The sequence below is a fragment of the Pan troglodytes genome, chromosome 16 (assembly GCF_028858775.2).
Source record: "Pan troglodytes isolate AG18354 chromosome 16, NHGRI_mPanTro3-v2.0_pri, whole genome shotgun sequence".
In the NCBI taxonomy this organism is placed as follows: domain Eukaryota; kingdom Metazoa; phylum Chordata; class Mammalia; order Primates; family Hominidae; genus Pan; species Pan troglodytes.
Genome location: NC_072414.2, coordinates 40,725,465 through 40,742,164, shown reverse-complemented (window position 1 = coordinate 40,742,164; position 16,700 = coordinate 40,725,465). Strand labels below are relative to the sequence as shown.

The 16,700-nt window shown below is 35.4% G+C and overlaps 1 protein-coding gene across 14 annotated transcripts in view; it reads left to right on the top strand.

The window, feature by feature from the left end:
* Nucleotides 1-16,409, top strand: part of CEP152 (centrosomal protein 152) — a 72,955-nt gene extending 56,546 nt beyond the window's left edge. For 5 of the 14 annotated variants that reach the window (XM_523070.7, XM_054666911.2, XM_063794092.1 and 2 more), the window contains 7 exons: nucleotides 1,871-1,991; nucleotides 5,726-5,893; nucleotides 9,357-9,453; nucleotides 10,006-10,109; nucleotides 12,250-12,403; nucleotides 12,647-12,750; nucleotides 15,059-16,409. In XM_523070.7, the coding sequence (XP_523070.2) occupies nucleotides 1,871-1,991; nucleotides 5,726-5,893; nucleotides 9,357-9,453; nucleotides 10,006-10,109; nucleotides 12,250-12,403; nucleotides 12,647-12,750; nucleotides 15,059-16,098 (1,788 nt within the window). In that variant the 3' untranslated portion in view covers nucleotides 16,099-16,409. Of the gene's footprint in view, nucleotides 1-1,870; nucleotides 1,992-5,725; nucleotides 5,894-6,121; nucleotides 6,294-9,356; nucleotides 9,454-10,005; nucleotides 10,110-12,249; nucleotides 12,404-12,646; nucleotides 12,751-15,058 lie in introns of those variants that run through there. The other 9 variants (XM_003952648.5, XM_054666912.2, XM_063794095.1 and 6 more) reach the window with 5 other exon arrangements.
* The last annotated feature ends 291 nt before the right edge of the window (nucleotides 16,410-16,700 follow it).

Sequence of the window (16,700 nt, the reverse complement as noted above, 5' to 3'; positions counted from 1 at the left end):
ATATACATATAAAATCAACCCTGGAGTCTTTTTACAGGGCTTATAATTGTGCAAGCAGTATAAGATCATCTGTGTGACTTAATGAGGCTCATAAGTCTATGGAGACAGAATCACATAATCTGGCTAAGAATTTAGATGTTTACAGCTTTTGTTGGGTGGGTCAGATTCCATTCCTGAGAAAAGGATGGCTTTGAAATGCCTAATCTGGAATTTGTCATAGAAGTAATACTTGACCTTCTGCCGTTTTCGAGCTATCTTCACTCAGGACTTTGAGGTAAAGCTATGATTATAGAGCAGTGATTTTAAATTTGTTACATAGGTGCTGTAAATGTGAGGAACTATAATTTATAATTTATTAACTCTCTAGTTTTAAAAATTGTTCATGGAAATTAAAACAAAAGATGGTTTATCAATATATAAAAACAAGTCCTCATTAAAATAACTGAGACAATCAAAAGTTTTTTTAAATGGAGAGGATGCAATGAATGAAAAATATAGCTTTCAAGAAAATGAATGCCATATCAAAATATATTAATACAGTAGTTCATAACAGATAAAACAAATATCAAATGGAACAAAATTTTCAAGCAAACTTAAGGATGTGTGTTGTCTCTTTTACCATCAAAGTCAAGTTAAAACTGAGACAAAAAGGTTGTTGCTTTTCTCCCTTTTCTGTCATCTTGACTTTTCTTCCCCAGTTTTGAGTAAAAACTGGAAGCACTGACTGCATTTTGGTTCAGCTTTTCCTACTCCTTTTGACCTCAAACCCATAGCTTCTTGATTGCCTCTTCTCTATAATTGCTAACCTCTGCTTCTGTTGGACATTGTAAGTAGGTTTTCTGACAGTCAATTAAGTGGTTTCTCATAATCAAAATCAAGGCTTCTAGAATCAGGCATATATAGTATGTTTTAAATAATCAGTAAGACTACTTTCTCCGTACCACCTATTCTGTTCCTTTCCGATTTAGTAGTCATCTTAAATCTGAAAACATTACCATAAAAATCCATTGATTTGGCTGAGCGTGGTGGCTCACACCTGTAATCCCAGTACTTTGGGAGGCCAAAGCAGGCGGATCACGAGGGTTGAGGCAGGAGAATCGCTTGAACTGGGAGGTGGAGGTTGCAGTGAGCTGAGATCGCGCCAATGCCCTTCAGCCTGGCCGATAGAGGAGGACTCCATCTCAAAACAAAAACCAAAAATGAAAAATCCATTGATTTAGTAGCTGTATTGCTGTGACAAGGACTGGAACATAAAAACGTTCAGTAAATATTAGTGAAGAAATGGTCTTGTGCAAGATGTTTAATTTAGCTAAGCCTCAGTTTCTGTCCTTAACTTTGGCATTCAGCTGGCCTTCCTTACAAAATTACTGTGTATGTTAAAGTATTTAGAAGCATATGAAGTACTATATAAATTTAAAATGATTTTTAACTGTTATTTTCAATTCATAGGAGGCAGAGGGTTAGCATTATACTTGCTAATTAACTTGTTCCTTGCTGTAGTAAAAATGTTCTAGATTTTCAAGAACAATTCTGATTTTATATTGTCTTTCATGTGGTTTAATCACGTATACCACTGAAAAATCTCAAATTCACATGTATAATGTGCAAACCATATCTTCTGTCTGTCTCATAGCTGCCCACCAGTCGCCTGTCAGACAGTGTTCTAATTTGGAAAGTTTCATAGGAAGCTAGTTCCTAGGAGAGTGACAGTACTTATATAACACCCTAAGAAAAATATTGGCGATAGATAGTTCAGGCAAGATTTTTTTCCGGTAGTGTTTTCTCTTTGTATTTTTAATATTAGCATTTTAAATATAAAATTGTATAAAGATTTTTACTAAGCATTAACTTTGAAGATACTTTATTTCAGAGAAATATGGCCGAGCTCTCTAAGGATTCTGCCAGCCGGGGCACTGGCCAAGGAGACCCTGGACCTGCTGCTGGACACCATGCTCAGCCCTTGGCCTTACAAGCAACAGAAGCAGAAGCTGGTAATTGGATTTTGTTCCCACCAGTCTTTGTAGCATCCATAATCACCCTTCTGAAGGGTTGCTTTGAGGATAAAAGGAGATCATAAATGTGAACAAATGGGTAATAATCGTCTGACTTAATGTCCCCTCTTCCTAGATTTCATTTTGTATTTAGATAAGAGGGTTAATTTAGGCCCTCTTCTTCTATTTATGGTTTTCCCTTCATTCACAACTGATTCTTGTTACAAGGAGAATCATGAGAGTTTTAATGGAGAAGTCATGTTTTTATTCCCTGAAATCAAGGGTTTCACATCAGAGAATTGCCAAGTAATAGAGACTTTTTCATTCAAATTACTGAAACTAATTTCAATCACTTTTTAATGGAAATCTTTCTGAAATGTATTAGATGTTTTCTAATTGATTTGTGAGTTTTTCTGAGGGCCTGGGCAGTGTTTTTAATCTCTTCCTTTCCAACGTATGGCAGAGTGATGAATTAATAGTTTAACTTTTCCTTAATGACTTAGACTCTTCATCATGACAAAAGAATTCTTGTACTGTACTAGAGCCGCTTGTGTTCAGAGCTTACTGAGGAGTATAGGACTTATATTGCCTATTCATGGAGATTTCAGAGCTAGAAATTTGCAAATCCTTTATTAGCTCCCATCTCTTTTAGCTTCTTGACCCTTTGCAGCCTGCTCCTTTCCTCCCTACACAAACACAACAGCCTCTCTCTGCTGCTTATTTGCTGTTTCTAATGTAACCTGGAAAACAACTAATAATTGCCAAGGCCAGTCATACCTACTAAGTAAATAATCTCAGTTTCCACACATTTCTAATTCAGAAGGCAATGTTACCAGAATCTTAGAGAATCTCTGCCTATACCATCTCTGCCTTTCTCATTGTTCACAAACCCTTTTCCCCTACTTCTAGGTTCTAGGTGGCTGAGAATATCTTACTGCCAATTCAGTGGATGATAATATTACCTTAATTTGTATTTTGCATTGTACTTTTTATGCCCTGTTTGGAATAGCCTGAGAATTCTATCTTAATCTGTGAAATGAATGGGTAGAAACAAGTTTTGGATGTTACTTAGCTTTAGGAAGTCCTATAAATATAAAAGCATTAGTTTTGGCCAAAGAAAAATCAGACTATAAAAATATTTTTCTTTAGTCTTTTTTCCCTTAAAAACAAACACATTAATAAATTCATTAGAAAGGATTAAATAATACAAAACATGTATTAAGTGATAAAGTCCTTTAAAATCCTACCATCAGAGAGTACCACTGTTGGATGTTTGGTTATGTTATCCTAATATCTCATTATTATTTAAAGTACTTAAAACATTAATTATGAAATACTTAGTTCATTCAAAGAATATATGTATGCATCTGTAAGTTATGAAGCCTAGCAACCAGGAACCCATTATTCAGCTTAAGGTACAGAACATCACCAGTGCTGTTGACCACAGTTCTATACCTGCAACCTCTCCCCAGTCTGAGCTAACAAATATTCTGATTTTCAAAAATTACTGTCTTTTTTAATGTTTTAATTATGTGTATGTACCCTCAAAAAGTTGTTGCCTTTTTGTGTTTTAACATTATAAAAATAGTTTAATACTCTATATTCTTTGTAACTTGCTTTTTTCTCATTTAACAGCATGCTACTAAGATTTGTCTGTGTTGATGCAATAGCTCTAGTTCATTCATTTTCATTGCTACATAGTATTTCAGTGTATGAATATACTATGAGTTATCTGTTCTCTTGTTAGTGGTATTTGCACGAGTTCCAATTTTACAACAGTATCCTAGATGAAAAATATAAATGCAATTTATGGTACCATTGTGATGTTTCATTAATCCTTTAATGTTCATTAACATAAATGGTACCACTTAAATCAAACTAAAATGTCAGGAGAGAGCTAAGAATAATTTTGCTGGATCAATGACTTTACAGTAACATTTTGGCCCCTGAGCCTGTGCTAACTTGTATTCCTGCTTTATTATATCACTTATATTAATAGTCTACTTTTTAATCATTTTTGTATATTTTAATTTTATAAATTTTATGTATTACTAATGACAATGTCTGTTATTTATTGTGTACTTGCTCTGTGCCAGCTACTGTGCCGAACAGTTCTTATATATTTACGTCTTCTAAAAGTTTTAAATCATTTTTTAAACTTGGAAATAATTTCAAACATATAGAAAAATAGCAAAAAGAAAAATAGTTGCGAAGAACATTCACATACCCTTTAATGAGATACACCTATTATTAACATTTTACTCCATTTTGTGCTCTTATGTATATATGTGTGTGTGAATATTTCATTTTTTTATGAACCATTGGAGGGTAAGTTATATATACATTGTGACTTTTATGGCTAAGTACTTCAGACTGTATTTTCCAGGAATAGGAATATTTTCTTGTTTAACCTTAGTACAGTAAATTTAACATTAAAGTATTGTATTAATCTACTGTTGTATTCTAATTTTGTCAATTGACCCAATAATGTCTTATAGCATTTTTTTTTCTCTTCCAGTACAGACGTTTGTCTAGGGTCAGCTGTTACATTTAGTTGTAATGTATCTTTAGCCTCCTTTAATCTAGAACATTTCCACAGCCTCTCTTTGTCTTTCATGACATTGACATTTTTGAGAAATATTCTCTGCTTCCACCTTCACTTTTTTTTAACAGAACTTTTCTCATTTGGGGTTTGTCTGGTGTTTCTTCATGGTTGATTCAGGTTGTGTTTTCTCAGCTGGAGCACTGCAAGGGGTGATATGTTGTTACATCTAAAAATTGTGGTGTCCATATGTCTTATTGGTGAGGTTACTTTTCATTACCTAGTGAATATGTTGTCTAATTTCTTCACTATATAATTACTGGTTTTTTTTCACCCTTGCTTATCAGTTGATAAGCAATCTGTGGGAGACACTTTTTAAGACCATGCAAATATCTTCCTCTCATGAAAACCTTCTCTTATATTTGGCAACCGTTGATGATTCTTGCTTGATCCAGTCTTTACTATGGTGGTTGTGAAATTATAATTCTTCCAACTTCCTCCCTCTATTTATCCCAGTTGGCACTAAGCATGTTGAATCAAGAATCCTTTCCTCTCATTTGTGTATTTATTTTATCTCTCTGTCCATCGATCCATCTACCTACCTACTTACCAACCCACTTACCTACCTACCATTCATAAAATTATTGGTATGACTCATAAATTCCTATTTTTAATACTTTATAATTCATTACTGTATTTCATTAGTGCTCAAATTGTCCCAGATTCAGCTAGTGGAGCTCCTTCAAACTGGCTTCTATGTCCTTGTGACATGCCTGTATTTTTGAGTACTTTCTTACTTTCTGGCATAGGAAGATATTTCAGTCTTATTTTGTATATACCCTCCCCAGTACTGGAGTCAGCCATTTCTTAAAGATCCTTGACTCCTTTTAGTAGGGAATGGTATTCAATACCAAGATCCAGAGCAATAGGTTTCATGACTATTTTTAAAGTAGATGGTAGTATCCAGTAGTGCCTTAGACAAGTTAATTAATATGCTCCAAGTCACATAGCCAGTAAGCAGCAGAAACAATATGTAAACCCATGTCTCTCTATCTTAAGCATCACATTCTTTCAGTCGTGCTGTAGCCTTTAGTCATGAGTCATCTGCTTTTCTTTCTGTCTTTTTTTTTTTTTTAATGATAGTTCTTGGTCTAAACTGATATAAAAGTTTTCTGTCATTTAATTTTTGCAGATAAGAAAAAGGTCCTTGAAATTAAGGATTTATGCTGTGGACACTGCTTCCAAGAACTTGAAAAGGCAAAGCAGGAATGTCAAGATCTGAAAGGAAAACTGGAGAAATGCTGTAGGCATCTTCAGCATTTAGAAAGGAAGCACAAAGCTGTAGTGGAAAAAATTGGAGGTTAGCATTTAAAGTAGCACTGCTACCAATATGAATTTCTTTGATCCTTGTTGAAATGTTCAAATGTGACATTTTAGTTAATGTGTGCACTGATCCTCTTTTGGGATTAATATAAACTAATTTGGATCTTATTTTTACTAATCAAATTATTATTACAAAACTCAAAAGAGGAAGATTTCAGCTCTGATTAAAAGGTCACATTCCTTTCTTCCTTTCTTGATTAAACAGATATTGAGGGCCCAGTATACGTCAAGCAGGCTTCTAAGCACTGGAGATGCAGCAGTGAATAAATCATACAAAATTCCAGTTCTGGTGGAGATGTGTTCCCTTCCTTCAAGAAGCTTTTGGTTAAGTGAGGAGATCTAACAACAGATTAACAAATAATTAAACGTTGAATGCTGTTGGCAGTGTTTTCCTCAGAAAGAGGATTGTTAATTCTACCTCTTATTAAAGTTAAGAAAGGTTTGACTAAGCCTTGAAAAATAGAGGTGTTTGCCAAGGAGAACAACGTTTGAGATAGAGGGAAAAGGCATAAACAAGGGCGTGAGGGTCTGGACTGGCCTCCTTCTAGTCCATTCATCACAATGCTGTGAGACATTTGGAAAGGGAGATTTTCTACCATTTCCCAGTGCCCCTCTGAAGAAGGGAAGTTTTGGGGCTTAGATCGCTGCTCCCTCTTCTTACCTTTCACTATCGCTTATAGCCTATACGCTATACTCTACATTTGAAATGCTTCTGATTCCTGAGCTGGTCCTATTTCTTTTACTGCTGGACCTTCATTGCATATGATGTTTGTATTCTGTCCTGTACTTTTCCCCAACATTCTTTTTAGTCTTACTCTCGTCCTTTAGGATTCAACTCAGAAGATGCTTTATCTGCAAAGCCCTCCTTGATTTTCCCTAGTCAGGGTGAAGTGGGCTGCTCTTGTGCAGCCCTGTAGCATTGGCTCTTCCTCTATTATCACCATTACCATTCTGTATTGTAATTGTTTGGTCACTTGTCAGATACCTTCTCCAAATTCTCCAAGAATTTTCTGAGGAGAAGGAATATGCCATATCTTGTTCATCCTAATAGCCATGGTGCCCACCACATACCAGATAATAAATGTTTAAATGGACAAAAAACAAAATGCCAGGGTTCTAAATAATGGTGTCATTCAGAAAAGACCAGGTTAATCAGTTTATTTTGTACATCCACTTCTTTCTCTTGCCTGGACACTGGCAATAATTCCCTGACTCTTTATGCTTCTAGTCTAGCCCCTCTAATCCATTCTCCATAGGGTAGCTGGAGCAACCTTTTTAAAAAGTGAATTGAAACATGACACTCTTGTTTAAAGCTCTTCAGTGGCTTGCCATGGCCTTCAGTATAAAACCAAAAACACTTAGTTTAACGGGGTTTGAAAAGTTCTTGATCCAGCACCTGCCAGCCCCTTCAACCTTGTCTTCCCCCAGCTCTCTTAATTTCTCTCAGTAGAGCCATAGCATGGATTTCATTGTTTTCTCCCTTCGCCAAAACATCCTGATCTCATTTGGCTGGCTAACTCCTTCTCATCTTTTCCCCAATACATTACTTCCTCAGGGAGGCTTTCCTAACCACTGCAGACCTGTTTAGTCCTCCTGTTATACACTCCCCATAGTTCCTATGCTTTTTATAACATTCACCATCCTTGTAATCATTGCTGTCTGTACTTCCCTTTGGAGTGTAGTCTTTATAGCAATAAGGATCAAGTCCTGTTCCAGCACTTAGCACACCTGGCACCATAGCACAACTCGGGAAATACTGCTAAGAGAAGCCACCTGTAACTACCACCGACCGCTTATTACTAAGGCACTTATTACTCTTAGTACTTATTACTAAGAGATAGATAATGATTACTTTAAGACCAGAAAGGGTTTTAAGAATTTTGAGATTAAAAATTTAACAACTGCAATTCATTTTGCGATTACTTAGTTCTTTAGTAGAGGCCAGGAGAGTAAATGAGTTATTTGTCCAACTGTAGGTATATTTAAAACATAGATATGTTAAAATATGATGAAAACCAAGACAATTTGTTTTACAGAATATGGCGATAAGGGCAGTTGGATATGACTATTATTTATAAATAATAATATTTAGCACCATACCATTCTACACAGTGTTTTTTGAAGCTGATATCTTCTAAAACTCGTAGACTTGCAAATAATCGAAGAAAGTTGATATATCACTCAAAACAATGAGTTGATACAAAGGGTCTGGGTCAGAATTTAAGTCAATAGTTTAATTGAAATTTTTTCTTAATATAACTTTAGTAGGTTATTATATCTTTGCTATTGAGATTGCTTCTTTGTTTCTTAAATTCTATTTTTCCACTCTCTTGGTAGCGTTTATTGAAAAATAGATGGGGTGGGAGTGAGTTGTTTAAAACAAAAAGTTATATCCATCACCAGGGGGAATAGAGTAATTTTGTTCCTCAACTTACGGTGTGTTCAGAGGGTAGCATCATAGGAAACATGAGATGCCATGTTCACATTTATATTGGTATTTCCAGGCCTTGTGTAGGTGTTGTGCATTTGTTGTTTTATTTCTATTATAATCTGTAAGTTAACATGTGAAGAAAAGTTCAGAAAGGTTAATTTTTCCTAGGCTTATCAACCTTGTAAGCAGCAGAGTTAGAATGTAAACTGATGTCTCTGACTCTGAAATTCATGTGTTTTCCTTCATACCACATGGACTCTTATCAGTTTCCTCATCCTCTTTTTAAAAGTTCAAAGAATTGTAATCTCCCCCACCCTTAAGAAGGTTCTTTGTAATTCTCCCCACCCTTGAGAATGTACTTTGTGAGATCCACCCCCTGCCCCCAAAACATTGCTCTTAACTCCATCGCCTATCCCAAAACCTGTAAGAACTAATGATAATCCCATCACCCTTTGCTGACTCTCTTTTCGGACTCAGCCCGCCTGCACGCAGGTGAAATAAACAGCCTTGTTGCACACACACACACACACACACACACACACACACACAAAGTTCAAAGAATTGAAAATCTTACATTATTTCTGAAAAAGACACCTACTTAAGGTTAATTTTCTTTTTGTTTTATATCGAGGTGCATGTTCAATGATCGTTTATATGAGCATAAACTGTCTACCAGGATCCATAGGGAACATGGAATTAGAAAACCTAGTAGGTTTCTACAGAGCTTCAGCACAGTTGGAAAACAAAACACAGGCATCTGAAACAGTTGAAACCCAATTCCAGGACAGTGTGTAACCCAAAGCAAGAAGAAGATGGGATACAGATTTTAAGTGCTGAGAAAACAGAGCAAGGGAATGATCTGAGTAGGGTTTCTAAGGGAATGAACGTTACAGAAAAGCGACTGGAAATTGCACAGTCTCTTCTATAAACATTTGTATTGGGAACTTAAGGGAAAAGAAGGCTTAAAAAATTTTTAACTGTCTAATATACTATAAACTTTCTGTTATAGAAGAGAATAATAAAGTTGTTGAAGAATTAATAGAAGAAAACAACGACATGAAGAATAAATTGGAAGAATTGCGAACACTTTGTAAAACACCACCAAGGTATACTTTTACTATTTTAAAGTGCTATTTTAAAGAAATCTAAGTACAAGTATCTTTAAATTTTTTTAAGTATCAATTTTTTTTGTTATACAGCAAAAAGTATAAAAAAGAAGAAAATCCCCCAAAACCTTATTTCCTGAAGATACCCTCTAGTGACCTCTTGTTTTATATCATTTAAGCCTCTTTCTACACATACTCCACATGCACAATGTGTTTTTAAAATTGAGGCTATAGTATAAGGTATTTTATAACTTTTTATTAATATTACTAGATAAGCATTTCTCCATGTTATTAGATATTCTCCTACATATGTTTTTCAATACCTGCATAAATTTTCATGTGGATTTACTGTTATTTATTGAAGCAACCATAACATTTATGTTGTTTCCATTTTTCCCCTATTTTAAATAACTGTATAGTGGAGATTGTTCTAGATGAGATTTTTAGCACTTCTTAGTTAACTTTATTAGAGTATATGGATACATATATATTTTTCAAATGAAATTTTTCACTTACCATTTCTGTTTTTGTAATCTTTGGTTTGTTTTTTAGGTCATTGTCAGCAGGGGCCATTGAAAATGCTTGCCTGCCATGCAGTGGGGGAGCCTTGGAAGAACTTCGTGGGCAGTACATTAAAGCTGTAAAAAAAATTAAACGTAAGTTTAATTCTGAAGATTTTAAGGATGGCTTGGGCCTTTTTTATTATCACTGTTAAAGTAAACTCAGAGTTTACCAGCAGTAGTTCTTTTAGGGAATTTTCCAAATTACCTTTTTCTTCAATCTTAAAAGAGATTATTGATACCTTTTCAAAATTATGTAGTCATTGATCATTTTTCCCAAATAATATCTTTTGGAAGTGATGTGAGAATCGTCTTATGTTTATATTGTTGATTTTCTTGTTTCTTTTTGGACACTAGTATTAAACTGAAAAGTTAATAATCTTACAACTTAACTAATTTGTAGTAAAGAAAATGTCACATGGGTTTTAAATGAGCAATTAACTATTACTTCCTACCATAAACTTTTTTTTTTGAGACGGAATCTCACTCTGTCAACCAGGCTGGAATGCAGTGGTGCAGTCTCGGCTCACTGCAACCTCCGCCTCCTGGATTCAAGCAATTCTCCAGCCTCAGCCTCCTGAGTAGCTGGGATTACAGACATGCATCACCACACCCAGCTAATTTTTGTATTTTTAGTAGAGACAGGGTTTCACCGTGTTGGCCAGGCTGATCTCGAACTCCTGACCTCAGGTGATCCACCCGCTTCGGCCTCGCAAAGTGCTGGGATTACGGGCGTGAGCCACTGTGCCCGGCCTCCTACCATAAACTTTTAAGGACTGTGGAAGTGGATCTAGTTAGCAATTGTTCTGTTGTTTCTGGTTATTATTTCTCATAGCTATAAATTTATCAAGTCCTTGTCAGTACCAGGTTGTGCCAGCATATCCTGTAGAGCATTCTCCTGATGTGTGTTTTCCCTGTTTTGAATACTTCTTGGTTTCTAATTATAATATGCATAGAATGGATATATGTCCCAAAACAATAAGTAGTGTTTATATAGGAAAAATGTATATTAATTTCCTAAAATTACATTTCTTTTTAACAAAAAGAGCAGGTAAAGTCTGAAGTTTCAAATATAATTGGTAGATTCAGAATCACGTGTAGATGTTCTACAAAGCTCATTTGGTATTTATAAGGGAATTTGCTTCTCCGTTGTTACTGGTGCTAATAAAGGGCATATTGCTACAAGCAATGCAACTTTTTGTTAATAATGTATTAATTGGGAAGTGGAATTTTAAGCATGTTTTCATCCTAATGTGATAACTTGTATGTATGTGTGTATATTATGTTTTAGTTATTTTTTAGAAAGTTGGTTGGATGTTTTGTTTTGACATGTACTGCATTTCATTTTCCATTTCAAATAATGAAAAACAGTCTCCCAGTTAGTATTTTTGCATAGAACCACTAATTTTCAGATGCTTACTGACATTAAGAGGAAGATTCCTGTATGAATTGGTATCCTTAATATAACAGAGATGGTGAAATTCTAGATGTAGGATGTAGTCTTGGATTTATTAAAAAAAAAAAAAAAAAAGTTAGCCTTAGCTAATAGTAGTCCTAATCAAAGATATATTGAGTTAAAAAAAAAAACTTGAAAGCTGTGGGCTATGTTTATATGTAAATTTCAGAGGCCAACTATAAGTCCCATCACCCTCCTTGTAGTCTCATTTTGTACATATCTCTTATGAATTGTAATATTATATTTAGTTAGATGCTCAAAAAGTGCTGCTGAAAGAATTTTCAATAAATAATGGAACGTAAATTTTCAGAGCACGAGAGAAGAATGAGTCTCTCCAGCTCATACTGCCTCCTTTTCTTCTGTCTTTGTGTTTGCTTTTTCCTTTCTTTCTGCTTAACCTTTTCTCTATATTTTATTTTTCTCTTTTCCTAACTGGACATAATGTACAATTGAAATGCTAGTTTCTGTACCTCATATTTACAGTATTTTCTTCGCTAAGTGTTTTAGAATATGACAAAATTTAGCTGGGGAATATGCCATGTTTCCTTACTATATGTAGCTGTCATCATTCCGAAAGAACTTATAAGAATACTTCTCATTTGAGTCTTCCAAAATGATGATCTAAAATATTCCATTTTAATGACTGTGGAAAGTATAATGTTTAAACTATACTTAAAATCATTTCATCTACCAGAAAATTGATCTGAAGTCTGCCCCTCCTGTTTCTGAAAAAGTGCTAATAAACATACATTCTGTGGGCATTTTCTCACTTCCCTATAGATGACATGCTTCGTTATATTCAGGAGAGTAAGGAACGAGCTGCAGAAATGGTAAAAGCAGAGGTACTGCGAGAACGTCAAGAAACCGCCCGAAAGATGCGCAAATATTATTTGATTTGCCTCCAACAGATTTTGCAGGATGATGGAAAAGAAGGGTGAGTTCAGTCTGAACAATGTGTCCTGAGATTACCAGGACAACATGTTATCATTTTTAAAGCATTTTCTTTAACCACTAAATTTAACTATTTCTACATGATCAGCCATAGGGGGTTAAGAGAGGTTTATGGCTGTGCTACCCTAAATGTTGGCAGAGCCAATAGGAAAACAGAAACCATGGGGCTAAGGCAACTCATTTTTTCCTTTAAACTATATTTTTAATATTCTGGAATTCCCCACAGGGCTGAGAAAAAGATTATGAATGCTGCTAGCAAACTTGCTACAATGGCAAAATTACTGGAAACACCTATTTCTAGTAAGTCCCAGAGCAAAACTACACAGTCAGGTATGTCAAAGTGAGTCACCAAATGGTTTTTCTATCTCTTCTTCTTTAGCTATTTAATATTTTCAGTATGAAGAAGGCAGGGAAGGTAAGGAGTGAGAGTTAATTTGTGAAGTTTTGTATGTTTTACTTAAACTAGAAGTTTACGCAAAAAGGGTACACCGTTTCCAATTTAAGTAGGCAGACTGAGCAGGCCCATCAGCTTCCTATTGCTGCTTCCATCCCTTGAAATGATAGAAAAGATTTTAAACAGCAAATAAAGAATGAGAAAAAGAAGAAATTATAAGTGGGTTTTAAAAAGTTGCAGTGGGCCAGGCATGATGGCTCATACCTGTAATCCCAGCACTTTGGGAGGCTGAGGTGGGAGGATCCCTTGATCCCAGGAATTTGAGGTTGCAGTAAGCTATGATTGTGCCACTGTACTCCAGCCTGGGTGACAGAGTGAGGCCCTGTCTCAAAAAAAGAAAAAAAAAAAAAAGTTGCAGTGGATAGACCAGAAGCTACAAGAAATCCCTGAGAGAAAGAAGACAGTATAGGATGGAAGATGGAAACCTCAGTTCAAAACCACCAGGAGATGACAATTGCAATTAGGAGCAATATCAAAACTGTTCCACATATGAGGGTGATATGTTCCAGGAGAAATAGAGGGCCTAGGGGATATGAATGGGGTAATTAGTTGGTGTTCTAAACCAACAGCAACCAGGTGGGGTTAATCCTCTCTTTATTTCTTCTTCTCCCCTCCTTTCCCCAACCTCAATATTGAGCTGGGCAACAACAACAGGAACAAAGAATCTGGGAGCAGGGCAGTGCTCCAGGTGGCTAGCCATATCAAGCAGGAACTGGGAGCCGACATGCCTTGGGAGGCTGAGATGGGAGGATCACTTTAGTCCGGGAGGTCAAGGCTGCAGTGAGCTGTGATCGCACCACTGCGCTCCAGCCTGGGAAACAGAGCAGACCCTGTCTCAAAAAAAAAAAAAAAAAAAAAGTAAGAGTAACCAACAAAGACATAGAACGTATAACTTTAAAACTGGTAAAGGAAAAACTTGGAAAAAAACATTTTCAATCTAACAAAATCAGGAAAGAGGAAAAAAACCTAGAAAGCGTGGGTAAGTAGGACATAATAGTAGTTTGAAACATCAACAATCACACTAAATATAAGTAGGTTAAACTCATATAAGTTATTAAAAGACCACAACTTTCAAATAGGGTTTTTAAAAATGTGGTAATTTGCTATTTTTACAAGAAGAACATCTAAAATTAAAAATCAGGGGATGGAGAATGATATACCAAGCAAATGCAGTGTTGATATTAGATAAATTATAGAGGTAAATAAAAGATTAGATAAATTAGAGTTAGCATTAAAAGGGACAAAGCTGATAGTTCATAATGATAATGGAATAGTCTCCCAAGAAACTATAATCGTTTTCTTTCTGTAGATCATACAGCTTTATATAAAGCAAGAGCTGATAGAAATACATGAAAAAGACTGGTAAATTCCCAATCACACTGGGAGATTTTTAACATATCAGTGGGGAAATGGGGTTCTTGAACCTCTGGAAAACTTGAAGCTGAGATTGTTCAGGGGTCCATGAGTCTGATGTTGGTAAACATTCCTCATGTACAAGCCAAAGATTATTTGTATAAATTTTGGAATGGTGATGTGAACCTTAGGTATGAAAAGGCAGTAACATATAACAAGAAAATAATTTTCTAGATCTGGGGCAACAGTGTGCAAATAATGTCCCCGGTAGAGAAGCAAATCCTTTTCATGGACTCTAGGGCTTGCTACTCTGAGATACAATGCCTCTAATTTCATGCTATGTGGCTGCTTTGTCTTTGATCAGATTTTGTGTCTTAGGTAATTAAATCAGAAAGTCTATTTAGCTATTCTAGAAGTGTATGTGTAGGTATTGGGTGGGTGGGGTTCTTTGAGCGAACTTGTCAGAAACTCCATTCTTAACATCAGAATCAGGGCAGGATTGAAAACATTGTGGCTGGATCTTGAAATTGCTATAACATCTATTGCAGAAAATGATAGGTCAGATGGATAGCAATAATAATTATATGTCAGATCTTAGTAACAAAATTACCAAGCTTTATCTAGTGGATATATGTAAAAGAATATTTTTAAATGTCCAGTATTGATGTATTTTCTTTAAGAATTATTACAGTATATAAGCATTCTTTGGGAATACAGTATAAAAACATAAATTTTTTCTTATTTTTAATTTTTTTATTTTTTTGTTCAAGGATGAATCTTCCCTTTAAATATTAATTTTCTCTTAATTTCGTGTTTCCTTGCACATAATAGCACTGCCCCTAACTTCAGAGATGCTGATTGCAGTTAAAAAATCAAAAAGAAATGATGTGAATCAGAAAATACCATGTTGTATTGAAAGCAAATCAAACAGTGTAAACACCATCACCAGAAGTCTGTGCGAACAAGCTCCCAAGAGGAGGGCAGCTTGTAACTTACAAAGGCTGTTAGAGAACTCAGAGCATCAGAGCATAAAGCATGTGGGATCCAAAGAGACACATTTGGAATTCCAGTTTGGGGATGGTAGTTGCAAGCACCTAAACAGTTTGCCAAGGAATGTTTCTCCTGAGTTTGTTCCTTGTGAAGGTGAAGGAGGCTTTGGTTTGCACAAGAAGAAAGACCTACTCAGTGATAATGGTTCTGAATCACTTCCACATTCAGCTGCATACCCCTTTCTCGGAACCTTAGGAAATAAACCCTCACCTAGATGTACCCCTGGTCCTTCTGAATCAGGATGCATGCATATAACCTTTCGCGATTCTAATGAAAGACTTGGTTTAAAAGTATATAAATGCAATCCACTAATGGAAAGTGAAAATGCTGCATCTGAGAAAAGTCAAGGTTTGGATGTTCAGGAACCTCCAGTAAAAGATGGAGGGGACCTTAGTGACTGCTTGGGCTGGCCTTCCAGCAGTGCAACCTTATCCTTTGACAGTCGTGAAGCATCATTTGTACATGGTAGGCCACAAGGAACTTTGGAAATACCAAGTGAATCTGTTAAATCCAAACAGTTTTCACCATCCGGTTATCTTTCAGACACAGAGGAAAGTAATATGATTTGTCAAACAATGAAATGTCAGCGTGATCAAACTCCATACCTGTCAGAAGAAACCACGTATTTGGAGCCGGGAAAGATCAGTGTGAATTGTGGACACCCATCTCATCATAAGGCTGATAGATTAAAGTCAGATTTCAAAAAACTGAGCAGTACATTACCATCTTCAGTGTGTCAGCAGCCTTCAAGAAAATTAATTGTTCCGCTATCTAGCCAACAAGATAGTGGCTTTGATAGCCCATTTGTTAATCTAGACTAATTATGGTACAGTATTTAAGAAGAATCATTAATATATTAACAAAAATGGAAGGGAAGACCTCATACTGAAAAAAATTGTGAGCCCTGCCTCTTTTGAGATGTTTTAATAACATCTGTTATATAAGTAAAGCATTCTTCTAAAATTGCTTGAGATATTTATGTTGCCTTAATATTCCAAAGGCCTGATGGTGTATGTATAATCTGCTTTTGTGTGGTGCTTATTTTTGGTTTCTAAACCATCTATTTTTATACTTATAAATTGACTCACTCTGCAGTGTTAACTTATTTAAATAAACTTGCATATGGTCTGTAGAATTGTTATGAATTATTTTGTGGTTCAGAATACAGAAATGTCATATTGGCATCATGTTTGAAATTCACCCAGAAAAAAACATAAATTTTGATTATTTGTATGTATTAGTCAGATTTAGTTTTTGAAATTAGTCATGTTTAATGAGGCTATGAACTTAATCTACATAGACTTTTCCTAGCAATATCTACTCAAAAATTTGATCTTTTTTTCAGTTAGAGGTTTTCCAGGGTTTACTACAAAATACATAGCTATGTCCTGGTTTTATTATTTAAATATTAGTCTGAATTTTT